This window comes from Amblyraja radiata, chromosome 13 (assembly GCF_010909765.2).
Source record: "Amblyraja radiata isolate CabotCenter1 chromosome 13, sAmbRad1.1.pri, whole genome shotgun sequence".
Taxonomy (NCBI): domain Eukaryota; kingdom Metazoa; phylum Chordata; class Chondrichthyes; order Rajiformes; family Rajidae; genus Amblyraja; species Amblyraja radiata.
Genome location: NC_045968.1, coordinates 49,052,845 through 49,079,732, shown reverse-complemented (window position 1 = coordinate 49,079,732; position 26,888 = coordinate 49,052,845). Strand labels below are relative to the sequence as shown.

The window sequence follows — 26,888 nt, the reverse complement described above, 5'->3', positions numbered from 1 at the left end:
TGCAATGTCCAGGTTCATAAACAGCTCTTCCCCACAGCCACCAGGCTATTGAACTCAACTCAAACAAAACTCTGAACATTAATAGCGCATTATCAGTTTATTTGCACTTTATCTGTTTTATTTATTCATGTGTGTATATATTTATACAATGGTATATGGACACACTGATCTGTTCTATATTCATGCCTTCTGTATTCTGTTGTGCTGAAGCAAAGTAAGAATTTTATTGTCCTATCTGGGCCACATGACAATAAACTCTCTTGAATCTTGGATGAGAGGGAATCTCATTGAAACATATAAGATTGTTAAGGGTTTGGACACGCTAGAGGCAGGAAACATGTTCCCGATGTTGAGGGAGTCCAGAACCAGGGGCCACAATTTAAGAATAAGGGGTAAGCCATTTAGAAAGGAGATGAGGAAACACTTTTTCTCATTGAAAGTTGTAAGTCTGTGGAATCCTCTGCCTCAGAGGGCGGTGGAGGCCGATTCTCTGGATACTTTCAAGAGAGAGCTAGATAGGGTTCTTAAAGATAGCGGAGTCAGGGGATATGGGGCGAAGGCAGGAACAGGGTAGTGATTGGGGATTATCAGCCATGATCACATTGAATGACGGTGTTGGCTCAAAGGTCCGAATGGCCTACTCCTGCACCTATTGTCTATTGTCTATTGCCTCTCCTCTCTTCCAGCTTTCTGCCCCCCCCACCCCCCCCTCCCCACAATCAGTCTGAAGAAGAGTCCCAACTCAAAATGCCACCTACTCATGCGCTCCAGAGATGCTGCCTGACCCGCTAATTACTCCAGCACTTTGTCTTTTTGTGTAAACCAGCATCTGCAATTCCTTGTTTCTGCCTCCTATTGCACAGGTACTGTTATGGGAATATTTAAGGATCTTTATTCCTACCTCTCCAGAGTCAATTCAGTGTTACCAAAAAAAAATATCAACATCAAAATGTTTTGTTCACTGCAATTTTATTGGTTTTGTAACATTTCAACTGGGAACCTTGAAAATAATTCACCAAAAACATCTTTAAACAACCATTCTGAACAAAGACAGGGACCTCTCAATTTTATTACAATAAAGGAATGCTAAAATTCAGTACTTAAAACTCATTAAAAATGAGTCACTTTCTGCTAAATTACTCCAAGGGGAAAATAATCTGCAATAATTTAGAAAATGGGATTACAGTCATTTTGAAAAGTAGAATGCTATCTAATGAGACATGTTAAAAAAAACATTTTGCACAATTTACTTTATGCATGGTCTTTTCAGGAAGCAGAACAGATAAAAACATACAAAATCATGTAAAAATAGTGTAGGATATGTTCCTCAATGTAGTAAAAGTGCTTGAATTGTCAATGCAGCCACTTATACAAACAATTCTGTTTGCTGAATCAATTCAGTCAAATTAAACTACATGCCTGAAGTTTCATCTCGTGCAGAGCTCAGCTCTGAGCTTGCAAATGATGAATGCCTCAGAGCAGAGGCACCCAGCACTGGCAGCTTTCTTCACAACATAAAATGCTCAAGGTTACAAGTAGTGCTCAAGACGTCCTTCAGATTCTCTGAGTATTTCATGAACAAGAGCTAATAGTGCATTTCATCTGTACTCCATTTTAATCTAAAGTATGAGGCCTTGTTGGGAAAACTCCCCAAAAGCACTCTTTGGAAGGACAGGGACAGCAGGTACATGCCAACATCACCATCTCTAAGTTACATGCCATCCTGATTTGGAAATATACTCTTCCTTTGCAGTGGCTGAAATCCTGGCACTTGCGAGCTATCAACATCATGGGTGTACCTTCAGTAGAGGGTATGGTAGCATTCTTGCCTCTCAATAACAAGACTTTGAATTCAAGCACTATGGTGAAGATACAGGCTTATTAGACTGAGGCACATCAATAAAGTTTTGAGGGACTGCTAGGTTTTTGGTTTTGATGTTAAACCAAAGTACCGTCTCCCTTCTTAAGGAACAACGATGAAACAAAGTAGGGAAATTATCTTTGGTGACCTGACCAATTATTTGATTCTCAATTAACAGTACAACAAAATATTAGTTGTAATCTGGCTGCTTACATTACAAATGTTATTACATTTCTTTGGTTGTAAAAAGATTGGGACTGTCCATGTCTATGGAAGGGTGCAGTGGAGATGTCCATTTGTTCTCGGGGACAAGCAAGGAATGCTCATTTCACAAATTGCCAGCCATATCCCGTGACAGAATTTAAAAGCTCCCCAAGTAGTTTAGCATGATGTGATTTTTGGAGCCAAATCAGAAATTAACTTCAGAATTATATTATCCCTTCTATATCAGTCACTGAAAGCTAGCATGCAGGTACTGCAGGCAGTGAAGAAAATTAATGGCATGTTGCCCCTCATTGCAAGAAGATTTGAGTTTAGGAGCAAGGAGGTCCTACTGCAGTTGTACAGGGTCCTGGTGAGACCGCACCTGGCGTATTGTGTACAATTCTGGTCTCCTAATTTGAGGGAGGACATTATTGCTATTGAGGGAGTGCAGCGTAGGTTCACCAGGTGAATTCCCAGGATGGCGGGACAGACATATGATGAAAGAATGGATCGACTGGGCTTGTATTCGCTGGAATTTAGGATGAGAGGGGATCTTATAGAAACATATAAAATTCTTAAGGGATTGGACAGGGTAGATGCAGGAAAAATGTTCCCGATGTTGGGGGAGTCCAGAACCAGGGGTCACATTTTAAGAATAAGGGGTAGGCCATTTAGGACTGCGATGAGAAAAAACTTTTTCACCCAGAGAGTTGTGAATCTGTGGAATTCTCTGCCACAGAAGGCAGTGGAGGCCAATTCACTGGATGTTTTCAAGAGAGAGTTAGATTTAAATCTTAGGGCTAAGGGAATCAAGGGATATGGGGAAAAAGCCGGAACGGGGTACTGATTTTGGATGATCAGCCATGATCATATGGAATGGCGGTGCTGGCTCGAAGGGCCGAATGGCCGACTCCTGCACCTATTTTCTATGTTTTTACGTATATCTCCACGTGGCAGATGTGCAAATTTAGTTCAATATCTGTTGCTGTAAATACTTTCAGTATTAATCCAAGCAATGGAAGTCACTGAAATGAATAGCACAATGTATTCTTCTCCGATTCAATTTTGAGAATATTATATTAAAGCACTCTGTTAATCAACTTAATTACTACTTCCATCAGCAAGAGACACAATGCCTTGTTAGAAAAAGCAAGCATTGGATTGACAATCCCTTCAATGAATGTATATCCGGTCAGATATAGCTGCGTAAAAGTGTGTCATAATCTGCATCCTCACCCACCAATAGTAATCCATTGGATTGTAGCGGGTGTGGGGGGTTGGAGAGGTCAATGCATGAGTGATATCATTAATAACTGTTGAAAGGTCCGCGGAGCCACTCTCAAGATAGGATTTCATTATAGTAATCTGCGCATCAAAGTAGTCCTTCCCGTAATCTTTACGGACAATTTCTGGCAGATCATTCCACATATTTTCTAAAATAATTTTGACACGGTCGGGATTATAAAGACTGGTGCCTGCTATGAAGTTACCAGGTTCAACGATACTAACTTTAACACCCCAGCGATGCATTTCATAGCGCAGGCAGTCTGAGAATGCCTCCACTCCAAACTTAGTGACACAGTAAGGAGATCGAGATGGGTTGGCCATCCGCCCCAGCATACTTGTGATGTTAACCACACGACCTACAAACGAGAATCAAGGAGAGATTCAAATGATGTATTTTTACACGTAAAGACTTTATACATTATTCATTCCTGAGCACATTTTATCAAGATTGTGCCATGTGGGACAATGTAAGCAATGATACATGCAGTTAAAAAAACATAAATGCTCTTAGTGCTAAAACATAGCGCATTTATACAAAATAATGAAATTTAAAAAGGTACCCACTACTTGTTCGGAAGTTTAACCTCATGGTGGTGAATCTGTGGAATTCTTTGCCGCAGAAGGCTGTGAGGGCCCAGTGAATGAATATTTTTAAAGCAGAGATAGATAGATTTTTGATTCGTACAGGTGTAAGGGGTTATGGGGAGAACGCAGGAGAAAGGGTTAGGAGGGAGAGGTAGATAAGTGATTGAATGGCGGAGTAGAGTAGATGGGCCGAATGGCCTAATTCGGCTCCTCTCACTTATGACACACATACTCAAAAAATGAACAATAGTAGTGCAATAATAATAAGAATAATAGTCATGAGCTAGATGCATCGAGAAACAATGTCTTACTATTCCAGCAAATAATGATACGTACTGTACAATAAAAGTGAACTTGATTGCCAAAATAGATGGGAGGCAAACGGATAGTTTAAAATAACTCATTAAGTAACCCGCAAAACCGTATGCTAATCTTACTCCGTCAACATTACCGTGGGATTAAGGTTTGCTTTAGCATCACAAAAATACATTTAAAAACTCATTTACTTACATATCTGCACAATAGTTCAAATGAATGAAATGGTTAAAGTTAAATATCCCAAGGATGATTTAGCATTTTAATGTGTTTTGATTCAATGTAGTTGGCAGTGGTGTTTAGCAGCTGTTGAAACTGCAGGTTGTGCTAGATGTGTGTTATTTTAGTGGCCACATTGTGAAAGGAGATTCAAAGGTGATATTTGAGATAATTAGTGTAGTAATGAAGATGCCATATGAAGCAAAGGTGGCCTCTGTTGTTTTGAAGTAAAAAAATCTACTTTGTGGGAGTTTGTAGAGAAATATTTGCCAAACTAATTTTTCCTTTTATCAAGTTGCAGAGAGAATAGCGTGCAAAGAAAAACTAGCAAGATTAAAACAGTTCAAGTGCATTGATTCTACATTTGGGATTAGTATCAAAGTCTTATCAATAGATTTTTCTCATAAATGCACTAGAGGTTATCCGCTTTGGCGGACAGATTATTATCTCAATGGGGTTAGGTTAGGTAAGAGGGAGGTGCAGCGAGAACTGGGTGTCCTAGTACACCGGTCACTGAAAGTTGCCGTGCAGGTACAGCAGGCAGTGAAGAAAGCTAATGGAATGTTGGCCTTCATAACAAGTGGATTTCAGTATAGGAGTAAAGAGGTTCTTCTGCAGTTGTATAGTGCCCTGGTAAGACCACATCTGGAGTATTGTGTACAGTTTTGGTCTCTTAATTTGAGGAAGGACATCCTTGTGATTGAGGCAGTGCAGCGTAGGTTCACGAGATTGATCCCTGGGATGGCAGGACTGTCATATGGGAAAGATTGAAAAGACTAGGCTTGTATTCACTGGAGTTTAGAAGGATGAGGGGGATCTTATAGAAACATATATAATTATAAAAGGACTGGACAAGCTAGATGCAGGAAAAATGTTCCCAATGTTGGGCGAGTCCAGCACCAGGGGGCCACAGTCTTAGAATAAAGAGGAGGCCATTTAAGACTGAGGTGAGAAAAAACTTTTTCACCCAGAGAGTTGAGCATTTGTGGAATTCCCTGCCACAGAGGGCAGTGGAGGCCAAATCACTGGATGGATTTAAGATAGAGTTAGATAGAGCTCTAGGGGCTAGTGGAATCAAGGGATATGGGGAGAAGGCAGGCACGGGTTATTGATTTGGGACGATAAGCCACGATCACAATGAATGGCGGTGCTGGCTCAAAGGGCCGAATGGCCTCCTCCTGCACCTATTTTCTATGTTTCTATGTTTCTAGAGAATGGATTGTAAATGTATAAATAAAATTTCCATTTGGTTCAGCTTTTCATCCCCACTTCATAGAAAGCAAGTTCACATTAATAAAATGGTGAAGGATTTGTGTGCTTCTTTTCACATTCATTTCCAAACTTTCCAGATGACTTTCTCTCCTGAGAAAAGGCTTTTTTAAAAATTAACTCCCCAAAAAGCACACCGCATCTGGACTATCAGCATGAATGAGCTCACTGCCAGATGCAAATTTGCCACTGAAGCACAGAGCTCTGGATTGATAGGCCATCTTAGATCATAAGGTCATAAGTGATAGTAGAATTAGGCCATTCGGCCCATCAAGTCTACTCCGCCATTCAATCATGGCTGATCTATCTCTCTCTCCTAAGCCCATTCTACTGCCTTCTCCCCACAACCTCTGACACCTGTACTAATCAAGAATCTATCTATCTCTGCCTTAAAAATACCCACTGACCCTTCGGTGGCAAATAATTCCAGATTCACCACCCTCCGACTAAAAAAAATTTGCCTTATCTCCTTACTAAAAGAACATCCTTTAATTCTGAGGCTACAACCTCTAGTCCTAGACTCTCCCACTAGTGGAAACTTCCCACATCCACTCTATCCAAGCCTTTTGCTATTCTGTATGTTTCAATGAGGTACCCCCTCATCCTTCTAAACTCCAGCTAACTGGCTAGTTGTGGATATGGGTATTACGTAGGATAGATTGTGGAAGGGCAGCAGATTTATTTTCCTGATGAACGTTAGTGAATCAAACGTTGATTCAATCAATTCAGAATGAAATGAGAGAAAATGACTGGAAGTTTTTAGGTCAATCCAACGGTTTCATGGATTGAGAGAACTTAAACAAATGATAAAAAGAACAAAAATAAAATGAGCAGAAAAGTAGCGAGAACATTCCATCAACTTCATTAAGTAAATGCCCTTAGCATGTCTGTGCTCGCTTGCCTTAATCAATTTATGTTCCTCTGCATGACTATTAATCCTGTCTTGAATCAATATTTCTAAACAGAATTTCACCTCCGAGGTCAAACTGATTGGCCTGTAGTGCTCTTTCTCTTTTTCTCTCCTTGAAGAAAGGTACAATATATGCTACTCATTAATCCTCCATTTTCTCCAAAGATGCTGCCTGGCTCACTGAGTAAAGGGCCTGTCCCACTGTAGGAGGTAATTCAAGAGTTCTCCCGAGTTTCCCCTGATTTGAACTTGGAGAAGTACGGTAATAGCCGCTCGTAGGTACTCGGGGCTCTCGTGGACATTTTTCAACATGTTCAAAAAAACCTCATGAGCTTACCGTGTTTCCCGAGTACCTGCCGTTAGCGTTACGATCCGCCAAGAGACGTCCCGAGCTCTGACGTACCCGCTACGTACATTCTACGTGCTTACCACGAGTTTGATTTTTTTTCAAACTCGGGAGAGCTCTTGGGTAAACTCGTATAGTGGGACAGGCCCTTTAATTCAGCATTTTGTTTCTATCTTCGGTATAAACCAACATGTGCAGTTCCTTGCTACGCATCTTTTGTAATCAGCCTGGTTGTCAGTAGCATTACGTTGGCATTACATAGCCTTCTTTAGCTCATCTTCCTCTGTATCTCTTTAGTCATCCACTGGATTTATTTGTTCTTTTTGTCCTACTATACTAAGAATGTGCCTTAACGTTATGTGAACAACCTCCCTTAAGGGAAGCCCATCAATTTTGGTTTCAGTTTACCCAGGCTGGATCTGCTCTCAGCCCATTGAGATTGGCCTTCTTCCAATTAATTATATTTTTGGATTGCTCCTATTTCTTTTATATTGCTAACCTAAACCTTTGGGATGTCATGATCTCGAGAAATTAGAAAGTGAGTGTCATGGAATGGCAGAAATGTTAAATTACTTATTAGTCTCTATCTTCAGAGAACATACTGCAAATCGTGGGGAACAAAGGATCTAATAGCCATGAAGAAGTTAAGGAAAATAATATAATTAAATGAAAAGCACAAGAGAAATTAATGAGATGAAAAGCTGATAAATTTGCTTCTCTGAAGACCAACAGCCAAAGGTTTTAGAAGATGTGGCTCTAGGGATAAAGAGATGAATTGGTTTTGATCTTCCAAGATTTCTCTGATTTGAGAACAGTTCTTGTGGATTGGCAGGTAGAAAGTTCAGGAAAGGCAGAGATAGATGGCAGAGATCTATGCGAGAGTTGGTCTGACATCAGTAGCATAGAAAACGGATAGGTTTAACAAAGATGTAACAAAGAAGCACTTTGCTAAATTTCCTGTTGTTAAAATTTAAAGTCAGTTTCTGAGCTTCTAATGATGCACTGTCAATTTTATTGCAATAAAAAACAAGTAGGAATATGGATCTAATCATTCCTCAATGCCTTTGGGTGGACAGAGTGAATTCCTTGCCCCACAGGGACCTGCCTGTAAGCATCTTAAACAGTACTATAATGTTCAGTCCAAATGAGCTATTAAATATGCCACAACACACGCATGCTTCTCATGCTCAACACTCACCTTTTGCTCTGCGAATATATGGGAGGAATCCCTTGGTCACACGAATGGTCCCCCATAGGTTAACTTCCGCAACTTCCTTATAGGTTTTCATGGTGGTGAACTCGACTTCACCGAAAGTTGAGATTCCTGCATTGTTAATCAGTCCCCAGAGACCTAATCAAGAAATTGTGTCAAAACAGCCTTGTCATGAGATATACAGTATTTGAAAAGTCTAATTATTTATAGTACTTAATCTCATACATAAACTGGAGAAGGAGAGTGTACTTCTATTTCACTTTGCGGAAAACACGTTGTTTTTCCAATTCTTGTGCGATTAATTTATCACTCCCATCACTGAGATGCAAATCAATAAATGGTTTATCTTTACGATAAACAGCGTTCTCTTCTCAAGTTAGCCGTTTTTGGCACTCTGACCCAATATTATTATGTAATAAGCCTGCAAAAAGTTTCTCCAGAACACAAAAACACACTATAATTAACTTGAATCACAAAGGTAAAATAGTATCTGTAATTCACTGATCAACAATGCACACGCATACCCATGTAATTCTACACTATTACTCAACTCAAACTACAAAGAAAGGCAATAACTTCCTGATCCTACCCAGTAATTTCAATGCGATGGAATGTAAGAGGAAAATATCACGGATATTGGAAATACAAAACAAAGTTCTGGCAATGCTTCGCAGGTCACGGATGTGATCAGAGAGAGAGACAGCTAACATTTCAGGCCAATTACATCTCAGCCTAACTGGAGGAAAGATGGAAATAGATAAAATTCTTTGGTGGGTGGGTTCTCCTGCCTGAAAAAATCCTGCATTGCAAACAGCACCTGGAGAAAATAATCTAGCAGTTGTACCCTTTCTATGTTCTATGTTCAACCTCTACCCTGTTATTCTAATGGATGTGTTTTATACATTCTCAAACACAAAAAATATAGTGGATTTAAATGTTGTGAATTATGTTATTCCATCTTTGTTAATTGTGTGTATTTTCCAATCTTCAATCAGCATTCATTTAAACTAGGGGTCGGCAACCTTGTTCTGCATAAGGGCCAGGACGCATGTTTGTGAGCACATCTATCACGTGTACACATGGATCCCGCCCCCATCCCACCCCGGATGGCAGGCATCAAATCACGTGTTCACAGAAGGTAGACAAAATTGCTGGAGAAACTCAGCGGATGAGGCAGCCTCGTGCAATCCTTGCATGTCTCACCTGCTGAGTTTCTCCAGCATTTTTGTCTTCCTTCAATTTTTCCAGCATCTGCAGTTCTTTCTTAAACGTGTTCACAGAATGTACGCGGCCATGCCGGCGGCTTTGCACAGGTTGCGGTACAGCCGGCGCTCGGCTGTCCACGTGCTCCTAGTCACGTTCGGCAGGCCGGATGATTACGGGGAAAAAAACCCGCCTTCGGGCCGGATGATTTCGGGTTATGGGCCGCATTCGGCCCGGGGGCCGTAGGTTGCCGACCCCTGATTTTAACCAACCAACCTTTTTCTGAATCCGTCAAATGCTCTTTCACAACATCCACTGCTGTCTCCACGGCTTCATCTTTGCAAACATCTAACTGTATGACAACCATTCGATCGCTCTTCATATCCTCCAGCTTCTTTGCTCCTTCCCCATTCTGATCCTGAAAGCAAGAAGTCACAGTCAGTGCAGTACATGTACAGGTTTGAGGATCAAAGTCAAAGTCAATTTTATTTGTCACATACACCCGAAGGTGCAGTGAAATGAATTTGCCAGCAGCGATACACTTAAAAAGAACAACAATACACAATAAGATTTAACACAAACATCCACCACAGCATTCTTCACTGTGGTGGAAGACAATAAAGTTCAGTCAGTCTTCCTCCTTTGTTCAACCGTGGTCGGGGCCATGAACCCTCCGTAGTCACCGCTAAGGAAGGCCTGATGTACAGGCCTTCTATTCGGGTTGATCGAAACTCCGACATCAGTCGAACACACTCCGCGGCTTGGAGGTCCCGAATCGGCACTTTCCTACTGGAGACCGGGGCTTCAGGAAGTTATAGACCGCAGGCCGGCGGTCGGAGCTCCTCTCTGGCGATCTCCGTCAAAGGATCCCAGGCTTCGGATGGTAAGTCCACGCCCCACCCGCGGCTAGAAGCTCCACAGACCACAGCCCCACGATGTCAAAGTCACCAGGCTAGCGATCGGAGCACTCCTCTCTGGCAACTCCCGGCAAAGGTTTGCCCGCTCCGCGATAGAGAAGTCCACGCTGTACCCGCTGCTGAGCTCCGGGCCCGACTCCGGGAAAGGCCGCTCCAATCCATGCTGTTAGGCCGCGAGGGAGGAGACATGGTAAAAGTCGCCTCTCCGTGGAGGAGGCGACCGAAAACAGTTTCCCCCTTTCCCCTCCCCACCACTCCCACACAAGACACACCAACACAAACACTTGGACACACTAACAAAAAAAAAAAAAAAGTAGAAATAACGAACACACTACTGGCAGGGCAGCCGACTCGCAGCGCCCCCACCGATAATAATCCATAGGTTATTATTTTGGTGATGATTGATAAAGTATTAAAGGAGTTTATTTTTTTCCTTTTCTGGGGCAAAGTTTAATGGATCATGTTCCAGCTGGAACTGACGGAACAGTGACCCACCTGTCCGGAAGTGTCTTTTCTTTTTTTTTTTTTCTTTTTGTCCTCTTTTAGTTAATTTTAGTTTATTGAGGCTGTGTATGTGTGTGTGGGGAGGAGGGAGAAACATGTTTTTTGTCTCTTCCTTTGGGGAGATGCGACCTTTTCTTGTCGTACCGCCCATCTCCGTCTTCGTCTGCGCTGAGGCCTAATGGCGGAGCTGGCGGCCTCCAACTGGGACCGACCTCGAGACTCCGAGATGAATTGGAGCCAGGACCTACCAACTTCGGGGTTGTGGTGGAGTTGCGGCCGACTTCGGAGCCTCGGAGGCTCGGCCGCGGGCCCAGTGGACGACATCATCGGGAGCTCGCAGGTCCCAGGTTGGTGACCTGTTTTTCCGGAGCTCCCACAACAACAGCTTCGTCCGCTGGACTGGAGGTTGGCAGCTTCGACCTCCCCGGGCCGCGGAGTTTGAACCGGCCCGTTCGTGGAGCTCGGATTCGGCCACGGGACTTATTTACCATCACCCGCCTGGATCGCCTCAACGCAGAGGGAGAACAAGGAGGGAAGAGACAAGGACGTAAGACTTTTGCCTTCCATCACAGTGAGGAGGGCCTGGTGGACTCACTGTGGTGGATGTTAAATCTGTGTTTATTGTGTGTTTTGTTATTTTATTTTATGTTATGACTGCAAGGCACGAAATTTCGTTCAGACTGTAAAATCTGAATGACAATAAAGGATACTTTACTTTACTTTTTACTTTTCAGCGTAGTAAAGGATGCACTGCATTCACGACAGCTCAATATAACCCTGTAGGCATTCAGGAATTCTCACAGCAAGACAAGAGCAGCCACCATCTCCTCCAAGAAGAGAGGTGACATTCATATTGTTTGGAGGGGATGAGTTTCCCTAGCAGCCAGGCATTATTAAAAATAAAGGAATATACAGCACTTGGATTTTGACCAAAATTCATTTATGGCCCTTATCTTATATAACAATTTAAATATGGATGCGTTTAAGAAGGAACTGCAGTTGCTGGAAAATCGAAGGTACACAGAAATGCTGGAGAAACTCAGTGGGTGCAGCAGCATCTATGGAGCGAAGGAAATAGGCAACGTTTCTGGCCGAAACCCTGAAGAAGGGTTGCCTATTTCCTTCGCTCCATAGATGCTGCTGCACCCGCTGCATTTCTCCAGCATGTTTGTGTACCTTAAATATGGATATTGGGCTAGGATATGGCTGTGATATGTTCACATTTTAAATATTTGAATCTGTATTTGTTTAACTTGAAAATTTTAACTTTGTACATATTTGGCAATTCAGTGTATCCTGTCGTAACCCATTATCCACACTAACATACCTGCGAATAGATATTTTAAGTACGGGTCAAAATGATATTTGGGTCATATTATAAATATAGGTTATTATTTTGGTGATGATTGATAAAGTATTAAAGGAGTTTATTTTTTTCCTTTTCTGGGGCAAAGTTTAATGGAGATATGCAGGCCATTATTATTTTCACACAGAGGGTGGAAAGTGTGTGGAATGTGACATCGGGAGTGGTGGTGGAGGAGGTATGCTGTTGGCATTTACAGTGCCCTCAGAAATGTGGGACAAAGACCCATCATTTATTTATTTGCCTCTGTACTCCACAATTTGAGATTTGTAATAGAAAAAAAAATCACATGTGCACGTTGTCAGATTTTAATAAAGGCCATTTTTATACATTTTGGTTTCACCATGTAGAAATTACAGCTGTGTGTATACATAGCCCCCCCCATTTCGGGACACCATAATGTTTGGGACACATGGCTTCACAGGTGTTTGTAATTGCTCAGATTAATTGTCTTTGCTCTGTTTAATTGCCTCCTTAATGCAGGTATAAGAGAGCTCTCAGCACCTAGTCTTTCCTATAGTCTTTCCATCACCTTTGGAAACTTTTATTGCTGTTTATCAACATGAGGACAAAGGTGAGCCAAAGAAAGTCAAATAAGTCATTATGAGACCGAGAAACAAGAATACAACTGCTAGAGACATCAGCCAAACCTTAGGCTTACCAAAATCATCTGTTTGGAACATCATTAAGAAGAAAGAGAGCACTGGTGAGCATACTAATCACAAAGGGACTGGCAAGCCAAGGAAGATGTCCACAGCTTATGACAGAAGAATTCTCTAATAAAGAAAAATCCCCAACACCTGTCCAACAGATCAGAAACACTCTTCAGGAGTCAGGTGTGGATTTGTCAATGACCACTGTCCGCAGAAGACTTCATGAACAGAAATACAGAGGCTACACTGCAAGAAGCAAACCATTGGTTAGCCGCAAAAATAAGATGGCCAGGTTACAGTTTGCCAAGAAGTACTTAAAAAGAGTAACCACAGTTCTGGAAAAAGGACTTGTGGACAGATGAGACAAAGTTTAACATATCAGAGTGATGGCAAGAGTAAAGTATGGAGGAGAGAAGGAACTGCCCAAGATCCAAAGCATACCTCATCTGTGAAACATGGTGGTGGGGGTGTTATGACCTGGGCAGATATGGCTGCCGAAGGTACTGGCTCACTTATCTTTATTGATGATACAATTACTGATGGTAGTAGCATAATGAATTCTGAAGTGTATAGACACGTCCTATCTGCTCAAGTTCAAATAAATGCCTCAAAACTCATTGGCCAGTGGTTTATTCTGCAGCAAGTCAATGATCCCAAACAGGTACACAAAAATGCTGGAGAAACTCAGCGGGAAACTTCCTTCTTAAACACAATGATCCCAAACAAACTGCCAAAGCAACAAAGGAGTTTTTCAAAGCTAAAAAATGGTCAATTCTTGAGTGGCCAAGTCAATCACCCAATCAAGCATGTCTTTTATATGCTGAAGAGAAAACTGAAGGGGACTAGCCCCCAAAACAAGCATAACCTAAAGATGGCTGCAATACAGGCCTGGCAGAGCATCACCAGAGAAGGCACACAGCAACTGGTGATGTCCATGAATCACAGACTTCAAGCAGTCATTGCATGCAAAGGATATGCAACAAAATACTAAACATGACTACTTTCATTTAAATTACATTGCTGTGTCACAAACATTATGGTGCCCTGAAATGAGGGGGACTATGTATAAACACTGCTGTAATTTATACATGGTGAAACCAAAATGTATACAAATGGCCTTTATTAAAGTCTGACGATGTGCACTTTAACCACATGTGATTTTTTTTTTAAATTACAGATCTCAAATTGTGGAGTACAGAGGCAAATAAATGAATGATGAATCTTTGTCCCAAACATTATGGAGGGCACTGTAAGAGACACACAAATATGCAGAGAATGGAGGAATATGAATGAAGTGCAGGAAGAGTTGGTTGGTCTTGGCAAAATATTCAAAGTAGAAATTGTGAGCCAAAGGGCGTGTTCCTGTGCTGTAATGTTCTATGTAATTAATTACTTTTTAAATAATAGCCTTTACAGGCAACACATTCTCTGGTTTCTGAATCCTGTGCAATTTCATCCGTACCTTTAACAGACATGCTGCAAAAATCTTGAATCCTTGATTGTGCAGGTGCTGGGCCAATGAAAATCCAAATCCTGTGTCACAGCCAGTGATGAGAACACCTTTGCCTTCATTCTGAACAAAAATAAAATTATAACACATTTTAGAATACATGCAAAGAGGTGGCAACTAAGGATCTCCCAATGCATTTTTAAATAAGGACCTCCAGTATTTTTCATCCAAGAAATGCAGTTAAAAGCTAGTCCATTGTTATGAAGGAAATGCAACAACTATTGTGTGTATTTTATTAGCAATTTTCCACCAATTATATGATACAGGTCAGTTGTTTTATTCAATTGTGTGTATGTTGCTTTTATACACAAGCAGCAAAGCAGGGGTTTGATTGCAGTCAGAATCGTAGAATCACAGAAAATGTATGGCACAGGAGGACAGATGGCTCATTGGAATTGCAAATGCTGGCTTACTCCAGCATTTTATGTCTATCTTGGGTGTAACTCAGCGGGTCAGGCAGCATCTCTGAAGAGAAGGAATGGAGAATGGTCTCGACCCGATAGGTCACCCATTGTTTCTCTCCAAAGATGCTGCCTGTCCCGCTGAGTTACTCCAGTATTCTGTGTGTATCTTTGGGTCATTGGAACCATGAGCATTGACAATAAAATATCCAACTTAACGGCAACTTCCAATACATGGAAAACTCGATATTCAGGAGGAGCCAATTCATTTCATTACATCTTAGTTGGGCAAAATAAGGCTGAATTCCTCCTTCCTGCATTAGATTAAACCTATATCACATTAAACCTTATCTGCTTGCTCTTTAAACAGTCATAAAGTATCTTTGGATGTTGTTTGATTTTAATTGCAAAATGTTTTCTTGTCTTCTCTTTGTTTTCTTATTTTTAATTTAAATTTCACTCCAAGGTTTCTCATATTCTTTTAGCCTTAAGTATTCAATGTCTGACATGAACTTCTTATTTTTAAATTGCATTTTACCTCTAAGCACCTTGTAAAAAATTAGCGGGGTTGCCGAATTTACAGCCCCTGGAATGTACGTGAGCATTTTTACCCTGAATGGTATCCCTCTAATATGCAGGTAGTTAGATTGATCAAGCAGTTCTTTCCAGTCCAGTAACATGGTATGCTCCAAATGCAATTCTTCATGGCATATTTTCCTCAGACAATAAAGCTTCAAATCCCACACAACACGAGCTTCCCTTGATTTCAGTTTCAGTTTAGTTTATTGCCACATGTACCGAAGTACAGTGAATAGCTTTTGTTGCGTGCTAACCAGTCAGCGGAAAGACAACACATTATTATATTCGAGCCATTCACAGTGTACAGATACATGATAAAGAAATATAGTTTTGTGCAAGATAAAGCCAGTAAAGTTCGATCATGGATAGTCTGAGTGTCACCAATGAGGTAGATAGTAGTTCAGGACTGCTCTCTACTTGTGGTAGGATGGTTCTGTAATGACATCATGTCGCAAATGGCTATTTTTTTTTTTTGCATTTTAACATGAAGCTTACAGCAACCAAGTTTCACTAAAAGGTATAAAGTGTTATCACTGATATTTCAATAATTTTTTACTACTACGCCTTGGAAATCTGAACCTTTCTGCAGCTTGAACAACTCACCGGCCCTGGTTGGCTTGCAAGCAATCGAATAGTTGGGGTGCAAATTGCTGGTTGAACTCTCCTGAAACAGAATATCAAGGGGAAAAAAATAATTATTATACAAAGAATATGAAAGTCTCCAACAACATTTTAGTAAAATGAAAGAACATCTTAAACAGGAATCCTGGACTTGACTTCATCAGATGAAAAGAATCCAAACGTCAGAGTCAACGCAGTGCAGAAGAGATTATCTTACTCTAGATGAGATTATTCTTAACCAGTCACAGTGATGGACTGTAAAATTAATAGAGCATGGAATAACAAATACCAAATGGCTGCATTCAATGTCAAATCAGCTCAAAAAAAATTAAAGAAGGAGAAAGAAAGATTTAATTGTGAGGGAAAGAGAAATAAGTGATAAAGGAAAAGCAATAAACATTTAATGTTGCATTGTTAAAACTCTATAATAATCACAAAACCTGAAGGAATGAAACTCATTTTTAATGCAAAAGCGAATGACAAATTGAAATTAATAGTTACATCTCATTAGATTGAAAGGGATAAAAAATAACTTTCTGTGGTGAGCTTGCTTTGTATCTGCCAAGCAATGCAGGAAACGGGCACTAGGATATTATTTTTACAAAGCTAATGGCTCAACTTGGATAGCAACTTTTGGGTATTTGATTAAAAGCACATCTAATCCTAATCAGAAGTTGCTACATGGTTTGCCCTTAAATAACACAAAATACCATTACTATTATTTCTGAGGAATTAGAAACATAGAAACATAGAAAATAGGTGCAGGAGTAGGCCATTCGGCCCTTCGAGCCTGCACCGCCATTCAATATGATCATGGCTGATCATCCAACTCAGTATCCTGTACCTGCCTTCTCTCCATACCCCCTGATCCCTTTAGCCACAAGGGCCACATCTAACTCCCTCTTAAATATAGCCAATGAACTGGCCACAACTACCTTCTGTGGCAGAGAATTCCAGAGACTCACCAATCTCTGTGTGAAAAATGTTTTCCTCATCTTGGTCCTTTCCTCGTCTCGTTCCCTTAGAAGGGAACCTGAAAGCACAATTAAGAACTAAGGAAATTCTGCTCTGAATTTAAAGATATATATCCTGATATCATCTGACTAACTATTCTACAAACAAGCCAAAGCCGACTGCTATGTTCTGATTGGTTTCTTGCCATCTTGAACACCTACAGAGTCTAGTGTATTGGTTAAAACATAACGCTGAAGTAGCAAAAAGACACAATTGATTCTTTAGAGAAAGTGGTATTTTTAGATACATTTAATGAACCAGGAAAGTATGACTGTGCAATTATGTAGAACAACGTCAAATCCTCAGGATACCCCAAATACTTTAAAATTGTTAAGAACAGATATGTTCTTAACAATGACCAAGGCTGGGAGCTGAACATCCAGGGATATTCAATATTCAGGAGGGATAGACAGAAAGAAAAAGGAGGTGGGGTAGCGTTGCTGGTTAGAGAGGAGATTAACGCAATGGAAAGGAAGGACATTAGCTTGGAGGATGTGGAATCGGTATGGGTAGAGCTGCGAAACACTAAGGGGCAGAAAACGCTAGGGGGTGTTGTGTACAGGCCACCGAACAGTAGTAGTGAAGTTGGGGATGGCATCAAACAGGAAATTAGAAATGCGTGCAACAAAGGTAAAACAGTTATAATTGGTGACTTCAATCTACATATAGATTGGGTGAATCAAATTGGCAGGGGTGCTGAGGAAGAGGATTTCTTGGAATGTATGCGGGATAGTTTTCTAAACCAACATGTAGAGGAACCAACGAGAGAGCAGGCTATTCTAGACTGGGTATAGAGTAATGAGGAAGGGTTAGTTAGCAGTCTTGTTGTGCATGCCCCCTTGGGCAAGAGTGACCATAATATGGTTGAGTTCTTCATTAGGATGGAGAGTGACATTGTTAATTCAGAAACAATGGTTCTGAACTTAAAGAAAGGTAACTTTGAGGGTATAAGACGTGAATTGGCCAAGATTGACTGGCAATTAATTCTAAAAGGGTTGACGGTGGATATGCAATGGAAGGCATTTAAAGACTGCATGGATGAACTACAAAAATTGTTCATCCCAGTTTGGCAAAAGAATAAATCAGGGAAGGTAGTGCATCCGTGGATAACAAGGGAAATCAGGGATAGTATCAAAACAAAAGATGAAGCGTACAAATTAGCCAGAAAAAGCAGCATACCAGAGGACTGGGAGAAATTCAGAGACCAGCAGAGGAGGACAAAGGGCTTAATTAGGAAAGGGAAAATAGATTATGAAAGAAAACTGGCAGGGAACATAAAAACTGACTGCAAAAGTTTTTATAGATATGTGAAGAGAAAGAGATTAGTTAAAACAAATGTAGGTCCCTTGCAGTCAGAAACAGGTGAATTGATCATGGAGAACAAGGATATGGCGGACCAATTGAATAACTACTTTGGTTCCGTCTTCACTAAGGAAGACATAAATAATCTGCCGGAAATAGCAGGGGACCGCGGGTCAAAGGAGATGGAGGAACTGAGTGAAATCCAGGTTAGTCGGGAAGTGGTGTTGGGTAAATTGAATGGATTAAAGGCCGATAAATCCCCAGGGCCAGATAGGCTGCATCCCAGAGTACTTAAGGAAGTAGCTCCAGAAATAGTGGATGCATTAGTGATAATTTTTCAAAACTCTTTAGATTCTGGAGTAGTTCCTGAGGATTGGAGGGTAGCTAACGTAACCCCACTTTTTAAGAAGGGAGGGAGAGAGAAAACGGGGAATTACAGACCAGTTAGTCTAACGTCGGAGTGGGGAAACTGCTAGTCAGTTATTAATGATGGGATAGCAGCACATTTGGAAAGTGATGAAATCATTGGACAAAGTCAGCATGGATTTACGAAGGATAAATCATGTCTGACGAATCTTATAGAATTTTTCGAGGATGCAACTAGTAGAGTGGATAGGGGAGAACCAGTGGATGTGTTGTATCTGGACTTTCAGAAGGCTTTCGACAAGGTCCCACATAAGAGATTAGTATACAAACTTAAAGCACACGGTATTGGGGGTTCAGTATTGATGTGGATAGAGAACTGGCTGGCAAACAGGAAGCAAAGAGTAGGAGTAAACGGGTCCTTTTCACAATGGCAGGCAGTGACTAGTGGGGTACCGCAAGGCTCAGTGCTGGGACCCCAGCTATTTACAATATATATGAATGATCTGGATGAGGGTATTGAAGGCAACATCTCCAAGTTTGCGGATGACACTAAGCTGGGGGGCAGTGTTAGCTGTGAGGAGGATGCTAGGAGACTGCCAGGTGACTTGGATAGGCTGGGTGAGTGGGCAAATGTTTGGCAGATGCAGTATAATGTGGATAAATGTGAGGTTATCCACTTTGGTGGCAAAAACAGGAAAGCAGACTATTATCTAAATGGTGGCTAAATGATTAGGAAAAGGGGAGATGCAACGAGACCTGGGTGTCATGGTACACCAGTCATTGAAAGTAGGCATGCAGGTGCAGCAGGCAGTGAAGAAAGCAAATGGTATGTTAGCTTTCATAGCAAAACGATTTGAGTATAGGAGCAGGGAGGTTCTACTGCAGTTGTACAGGGTTTTGGTGAGACCACACCTGGAGTATTGCGTACAGTTTTGGTCTCCAAATCTGAGGAAGGACATTATTGCCATAGAGGGAGTGCAGAGAAGGTTCACCAGACTGATTCCTGGGATGTCAGGACTTTCATATGAAGAAAGACTGGATAGACTCGGCTTATACTCGCTAGAATTTAGGAGATTGAGGGGGGGATCTTATAGAAACTTACAAAATTCTTGAGGGGTTGGACAGGCTAGATGCAGCAATATTGTTCCCGATGTTGGGGAAGTCCAGGACAAGGGGTCACAGCTTAAAGATAAGGGGGAAATCCTTTAAGACCGAGATGAGAAAAACATTTTTCACACAGAGAGTGGTGAATCTCTGGAACTCTCTGCCACAGAGGGTAGTTGAGGCCAGTTCATTGGCTATATTTAAGAGGGAGTTAGATGTGGCCTTTGTGGCTAAGGGGATCAGGGGGTATGGAGAGAAGGCAGGTACGGGATACTGAGTTGGATGATTAGCCATGATCATATTGAATGGCGGTGCAGGCTCGAAGGGCCGAATGGCCCACTCCTGCACCTATTTTCTATGTATGTATCTATGTGTCATATGCTAAACAGCAATTTTACACAAAGAAAATACAACTGAATTGTTTGAGAGAAAAATGAAGAGCAGCGCATAAATTATGTTTTTTCAAATAGAAGCAATTGGATCTTATGTAGATTTGACTCTTGATTTACTCACTTTTGAAATCTGGCATCTCCAATAATGCCGAATTTATCCAGAAATGCACAGAAAGATCACTAAATTTGGTTCAAAACACAATGTGCTGCGTCAGGAAATGGATAAGCAATGTTTTGAGACAAGACATGACCTTTCTACAGCCCGACCTTGCATATCCATTCTCTCCACGGATGGTGCCTTACCTGCTGAGTTACTCAAGATTCCATCACCTGTAGTTCCTTGTGTCTCCACTAAATTAGGTTATCAAGTTCACAGTCGATACTGGATTCAAAGTTATTTCATTGCAATGAGAAAATAAATTAACTAAAATATGGTAGTCGTAGATATTTGGATGGTTCTCACCCCTGAGATAAAGAGCATTCGTGTTGAGTTTTACAACTATTATTGACTTAATAGGCACTTCAAACCACTTTTCCACGATACAGTATAAAGTTGGTTCTGTAAAAGGTAGCCTTAGATTTACAATTTCTGTAAAACCTCATTCAGCCAATTATTTCCTCCACAAATCATTTACAACTGACTGCCTTGCAAAAAAAATAACTCCCAAAAAGTTCTATTGCAAATCAGTTAAAATCCAGGGTGTTTATTTAAACTTGGATTCTATATTAAAAATTATCAATAGGTTCAAAGTCCCCAGGAGTTCAAATTGAGTGAGAAAAGAACCTTGTCCCCAATCATTTATTTCTCAATTTTTAGATATGGCACTATATTTAAAGCCACTTCAGAAGGGTAGCATTCACTGTTTTATTCTCTTGGGGACTAAGTTCAAAGTCAAATGACGGAATCCCAATATTTACTTTCATAGGTAGAAGCATACCAATGACATTTGTAGATCACTAAGTTTAAGGGCCTACAATGCTACTGGTTTACACCACAGAAAGTAACTGGAGGACAAAGGGCAATCTGCAGTTGGTTGTGCTGTTGTAAGGTGCAGGCATCTTGATGAACCTGCCACAAACCTCTTGGTTTATTATTGGCAGCAGTGCTCCCTGTCCCATATGTTTCTGAGTCTCAGTCCATCTGCTGGAAACCCACAAGATCATGGAAAGATTCTACCAATGCTGTAGCCACAAAACTCTTCAAATCTATTGGAACGATCAATGAATACAGTTCAGTGTCTTTTCCACAGCCAACTCCTAAGGCCTAATTTCACTCAGTTGGTTCCACCAGGCAGGCCATACTGTTCATATGCCTGGCAGTAAAATCGAACACTCATTTGCCAGCTCTTTCACATGAAGAGATTCAAGGATGTTCTCAAAGTATCCATGGTGAAAGATAAAGCAACATCCCCACTAACTCCTGGAAATTTCTTGCCCATGACTGCTCAAGGTGGAGAAGTAATATTCAGGATGCTGCTGAGAAACATAAGTTCATCGAGAGATCCAATATAAACCGTGGAAGGAGTGACCACCTCACAAATTACATCCCAGAGACAGTTCCTGCCTCTTGCGGAAGAATCTGAAGTTCTCACATTGGCCTCGGCAGTTGCCTTAGCAGCAGCAAAACCAGAGTGGACAAAGGTCACCTCAACCCTGAAGTACTGCCCAAGAAGCCGTATATTTATCTGGCTTTTGAGGCAATAATGACAATATATTTGATGGATGTGTAGAAAGGAACTGCAGATGCTGGTTTACACTGAAGATAGACAAAATGTTGGAGTAACTCAGCGGGACAGGCAGCACCTCTGGAGAGGAGGAATGGGTGACGTTTCAGATTGAGACCCTTCTTCAGACTGAGTGTCAGGGGAGAGGGAGTCTAGAGAATTGGAGGTGCGAAAACGACAGATCAAAGCAGGAAATGTAGAATGGTTCATTGTTAGTTGAGAGGAAGGTGACATACAATCAGTAAAATTAAACAGGACAGTTAATCTAGTTAGAGAACTAGGGTGGGGAGGGACGGAGAGAGCGGGAAAGCAAGGCTTACTTGAAGTTAGAGAAATCAAATTCATATTGCTGGGTTGTAAGCTGCCCAAGTAAAATATGAGGTGCTGTTCCTCTGATGGAGTTTACTGTCAATATTTTGTGGAAATGGCAGAAACATTTGGATTTCCATACATGTGTAGCTTAATGTAGAATTACCTAAGCTGGTGCCAGTGATTCACCAAGGTTGCCCACACTTTCACCTTTACAACTTGATATCCCTTAAATTGCCATAAAGTAATGAACCAGCGGCATTGTAAAATAGCCTGAAAATCTTATTTTCACATTGCCCGATTGAGTTTTTAAAAATAGCATCTTAAGGTTAATCTTAATGCTTCACAAATCAGATGGCCATAAAAATATTAAAGACATATCACAAAAATATATTACATTTTACACTTTATTATATGTACATATTCCAATCTTTATTTAACACTCTTTAATTTTTTTAATACCTTTAAAATTGCTCCCTGGCTTTTAGACCAGGCCATCATCTTCCAGACTATTTCTGATCTCATCACCTCTGGTAATTTCCTCTCCAGTTTCCAACCTTATCATTCCATCACCTCCAACGTGATCCCGTCACCAGTCATGTGTTTCCATCTCTATCCCTTTCCGCAGAGACCACCCCCTTTGCAACTCCTTGGTTCACTTATCCCTTCCCACCCAAACTATTGGGCATTTGCCCCTGCAATTGCAGATGTAACATCTGCCCCCCAACTCCTCCCTTGCCTCCACCAGAAGGCCTAACAGGTGAGACAGATGTTCAAAGGCACCTCCTGTAACCTCATCTACTGCATCTGATATTCCCGACGTGGCCCCCCTGTACATTGACGAGACCAAGCGAAGACTCAGTGACCATTTTGCCAAACACATTGCTCGATCTGACAAGGCTTACTGGATCTCCCAGTTGCTAACTATTTTAATTCCCCTTTCCATTCCCAGTATGAAGAAGGGTCTCGACCCGAAATGTCACCCATTCCTTCTCTCCAGAGATGCTGCCTGTCCCGCTGAGTTACTCCAGCATTTTGTGTCTAGCCATATTGACCTTTCTGTCCTAGTCATCCTCCATTGCCTGAGTAAAGCCACAGCCAAGCTAGGAGAACAGCACCTCATATTCCACTTGGGCAGCTTGCAACCCAATGGTATGAACATTGAATTATCTCATTTTAGGTAGCTACAACCTTCCCCTCTCCCCCTACACCCCCCTCCTCTTACATCCCTCGCTCCACTTCCTCCTCCCCCTCTCCCACCTAGACATGCACCTATTTTCCCCCATCTCCTCCTATTCCACCTACATTCCCTTCCTCTAGCTTCACAATTTGCAACTCCCAAAAGAATGCTTTTTTTTCTGGGGAAATACTGTCACTTTTTAATTGACTGCAAATTCTGGGCATAAATTTCTTATTCTGGTCTGCTGATAACTAAATATAAAGATACTACATTAAACTAACTGCCATTGCTAAGAATGCTTTCTTTCCTCTTATAATTCCTGCAACATAATTGGTATCCGCATAACACAAATCCCTTAATTTCTACTATTATTAGTTTTATCCTCAGTTCAATTCAAATAGTTTTCATAAAGCATTGGCCTGGATGTTAATCAATGTGGGATGCAGCAAGCGAGATAACTAAGGATGGGATTTAATGAACAGTTTGAGAAATTGCTTACTAATATTGAAGAGAGAGAATCAAGGAATAGAGAGTTGAATGTAGAAAGGAAAACTGAAATAAAATTGAAAACCTCTTCCCCTCTTTTGGAAAAGGAGCCATCATGTTGAAGATATGAATGGAAGATGAGGTAAGAATCAGAAATGAAGGAGAACATGGAGATAGAGTACAACAAGATCTTGCAGAAATTAATGTGCGAGTCCATGGGACTGATTGGAGATATTTTATATATATTCAGTGTGGCAGGAAAAGTGAATTCAACTGGGCTGGTGAGAAGGTCATTAAAATAATCAGACCACAAAGCAAAAATATGTAACTACCAAGGCAGAGGAAACGTGAAGACGACATGTTGTGAATGCTGGCATTTGATATCGGAAACTTGCTTAGTGGAATTCTGGAACTACTTCTCCCAAAATGCTTTGGTTCTGGGTTAATTAATAGTTTTCAACAATATATTGTTTTACAACTAGGTGGAACAAGCAATATGGATCAGATGTGGCTGCAACAAGATTATGTAAGGCAGCGTAGACATGAGCCATGGTCACTTGTTGGTGGAGTAAGTTGCATTATTGCTGCGATGTCAACCTTGTCATAACCACAAAAACCTTGAACTTGAAGCGCTACGTTATGACGCGATGGGCCTTGTATCACAGCTTCTCAAAGATACATTCAGGAGAAAACATACGTGGGCCTCCTATATGTAGGAAGATTGTTGAATTGATAGAACCATTATTAGAAAAGGCGTGCATCGATTTTATTAAAATAAATAAAAAATACTTTGAAATTAAAAAACCGCATGATCAAGTCATCGGCGACTCGGCATACAATTTAAAACGACAATAATCCTAAAAATGTATTGGAAAATTCCACTATCAGCTTGTGTACTAAAATACATTCATATTTTTATTCTTTTTTACAGTTTTGTCCCGATAGTTATTTGAGCGAGAACACACTGAAAGCTTGCTGTCAATGTGGAGCTAGAGAGGCGGGTTATCTAGCAGGCAAGCTGGTTGTAATCTGCTCTGACCTGAACTACACCCAAGGTCGGTGTGCCCGCTGGCCGCCCGCCCCTGCCCTACCTCAGTATGGGCGCAGCAGCCGCCCGCAGCGCAGCCATGGACAAGGCACCCCGACTCACGCAGCAGTACATGGTCCCAGCAGCTCCGCACAGTCGCCAGCTCCAAGGTCAACCAGCTCCTGCCGCTCTCCGCTCAAACCCTTTGCGTCAATACGTTCAACGCGCCCTCTAGCTGAATATATGTCCATTGCTTCAATCTCAGCGTCACCATTGCTTCAATCTGTGCCACTGTACAATATTCCGTTTCGCACTTGTGCGCTTCCTGGATTTGGTCATGTCGTTAATGATAGGCGCAGAATTAGGCCATTCGGCCCGTCAAGTCTACTCCCCATTCAATTATGGCTGATCTATCTCTCCCCCTAACCCCATTCTCATGTCTTCTTCCCATAACTCTTGACACCCGTACTAATCAACAATCTATCTCTGCCTTAGAAATATTCATTATACTTGACCTCCACAGCCTTCTGTGGCAAAGAATTCCACAGATTCACCACCCTCTGACTGAAGAAGTTCCTTCTCATCTAAAGGACAACAGACAATAGGTGCAGGAGTAGGCCATTCGGCCCTTCGAGCCGAAGGAACATCCTTTAATTCTGAGGCTATGGCCTCTAGTCCTAGAATCTCCCACTAGTGGAAACATCCACATCCACTCTATCCAAGGTTTGATCAGAATAACGCATATATTTTCCAATCAAATTTACATGTGTTTATCTACTCGTTCGCACATTGCCTCGTCTGCAACACCTCTTTTTACAAACTGGTTGCCATGCTCTCTGGATGATCACGGTGTGCTATAAAAATATTTATTTGGAACAGATTGGAGGCATTGAAGTTGTTGATGGTACGTGTTCTGTAGAATAAATCTAGTCTCAGTAAAGGTAGTTCTACCATAAAGCGATTTCCAAGGAATCTCATGTTTATGGGACACTAGACTAAGTGGGACCCGTTGGGTCCCTGTCACACAGGAGGCTTGGTCCCCCAACACAATATTCCACCACTCACCCATAGCCCCCAACTGCACAGGCGCAGCTCATTTCCCCTCATTCCTAGCACTTTCCCCCCTCCTCTTCTTTCCCCTCTCCTCCTCCCCTCCCCAATCCTTCACCTCTCTCTCCCTCTCCTTTCCCCTACCCTCAGTCACTCCCTCCCTCCCTACATAACTTTTCCCTCCCATCCCCCCTCCCCCTCCTCTATTCCCCCTCCTCCCCCACTCTCCCTCCTCACATCCTCCCTCTCCTTTTCCCTCTCCTCCTACCTTCCCCCATCCCTCCCTCACCTCTCCTTTCCCCGACCCTCATTCATTCCCTCCCTCCCTCCATCCAGAACTCCTGTCCCCTCCCTACTTCCCTCATCTCCCTCTATCCCCTCTCCTCCCCCACTCTCCCTCCCCAGGATCTCGAGGTTGCCGCTCCTCTCCCTTCTTGCATGCTCCGGAGGAGCATCAGCCAAAAGCAACACGTTTTTTGTTACTGCAAGCAAAAAAATACGACTGTGCGGAACATGATGTCAAGTTCAACAATCTTTTCTGCCAGCATGTGACCCATATCCCTCCATTCCCTGGATATCCATCTGCCTATCTAAAATCATCTTAAATGCTTCTATCTGCTCCACTGCCACTGCTGGCAGCGTGTTCCAGGAACCCATACTCTTTAAAAAAACAGGACTGTACATCTCCTCTAAACTTTGCCCCACTCACAACACTTTGACATCTAGTCTTTGATACCATGTGAAAAAGGTTCTGACTATCTTCCTTACCAATACCTCTCATCTATATTACTAAAAGTAAAATCTTGACTGCTTTTGACTCACTGTAATGTGAATTCCGAGAGAACGCCGCCATTTACGGCCGTAATTTTTGGCCACCTCGCTCAGAGCCCCCCTCCGCCAGACTGGACCGGAGGATTTTTCCCATCGATGAAAAATCAGAGAGATATTAATGTTTTTAAAATTTCTGCCATTCT

The 26,888-nt window shown here is 41.7% G+C and overlaps 1 protein-coding gene across 1 annotated transcript; it reads right to left on the bottom strand.

Moving 5' to 3' along the window:
- Positions 1 to 952: 952 nt before the first annotated feature.
- Positions 953 to 25,087, bottom strand: bdh1 (3-hydroxybutyrate dehydrogenase 1). The gene is made up of 6 exons (XM_033032026.1): positions 24,929 to 25,087; positions 15,943 to 16,003; positions 14,312 to 14,422; positions 9,689 to 9,830; positions 8,195 to 8,347; positions 953 to 3,708 (listed from the first exon to the last, which is right to left on the bottom strand). The coding sequence occupies exons 1-6, from the start codon at positions 24,997 to 24,999 to the stop codon at positions 3,239 to 3,241; spliced, it is 1,008 nt and encodes a 335-aa protein (XP_032887917.1). The 5' UTR covers positions 25,000 to 25,087; the 3' UTR covers positions 953 to 3,238.
- Between the last annotated feature and the right edge of the window lie 1,801 nt (positions 25,088 to 26,888).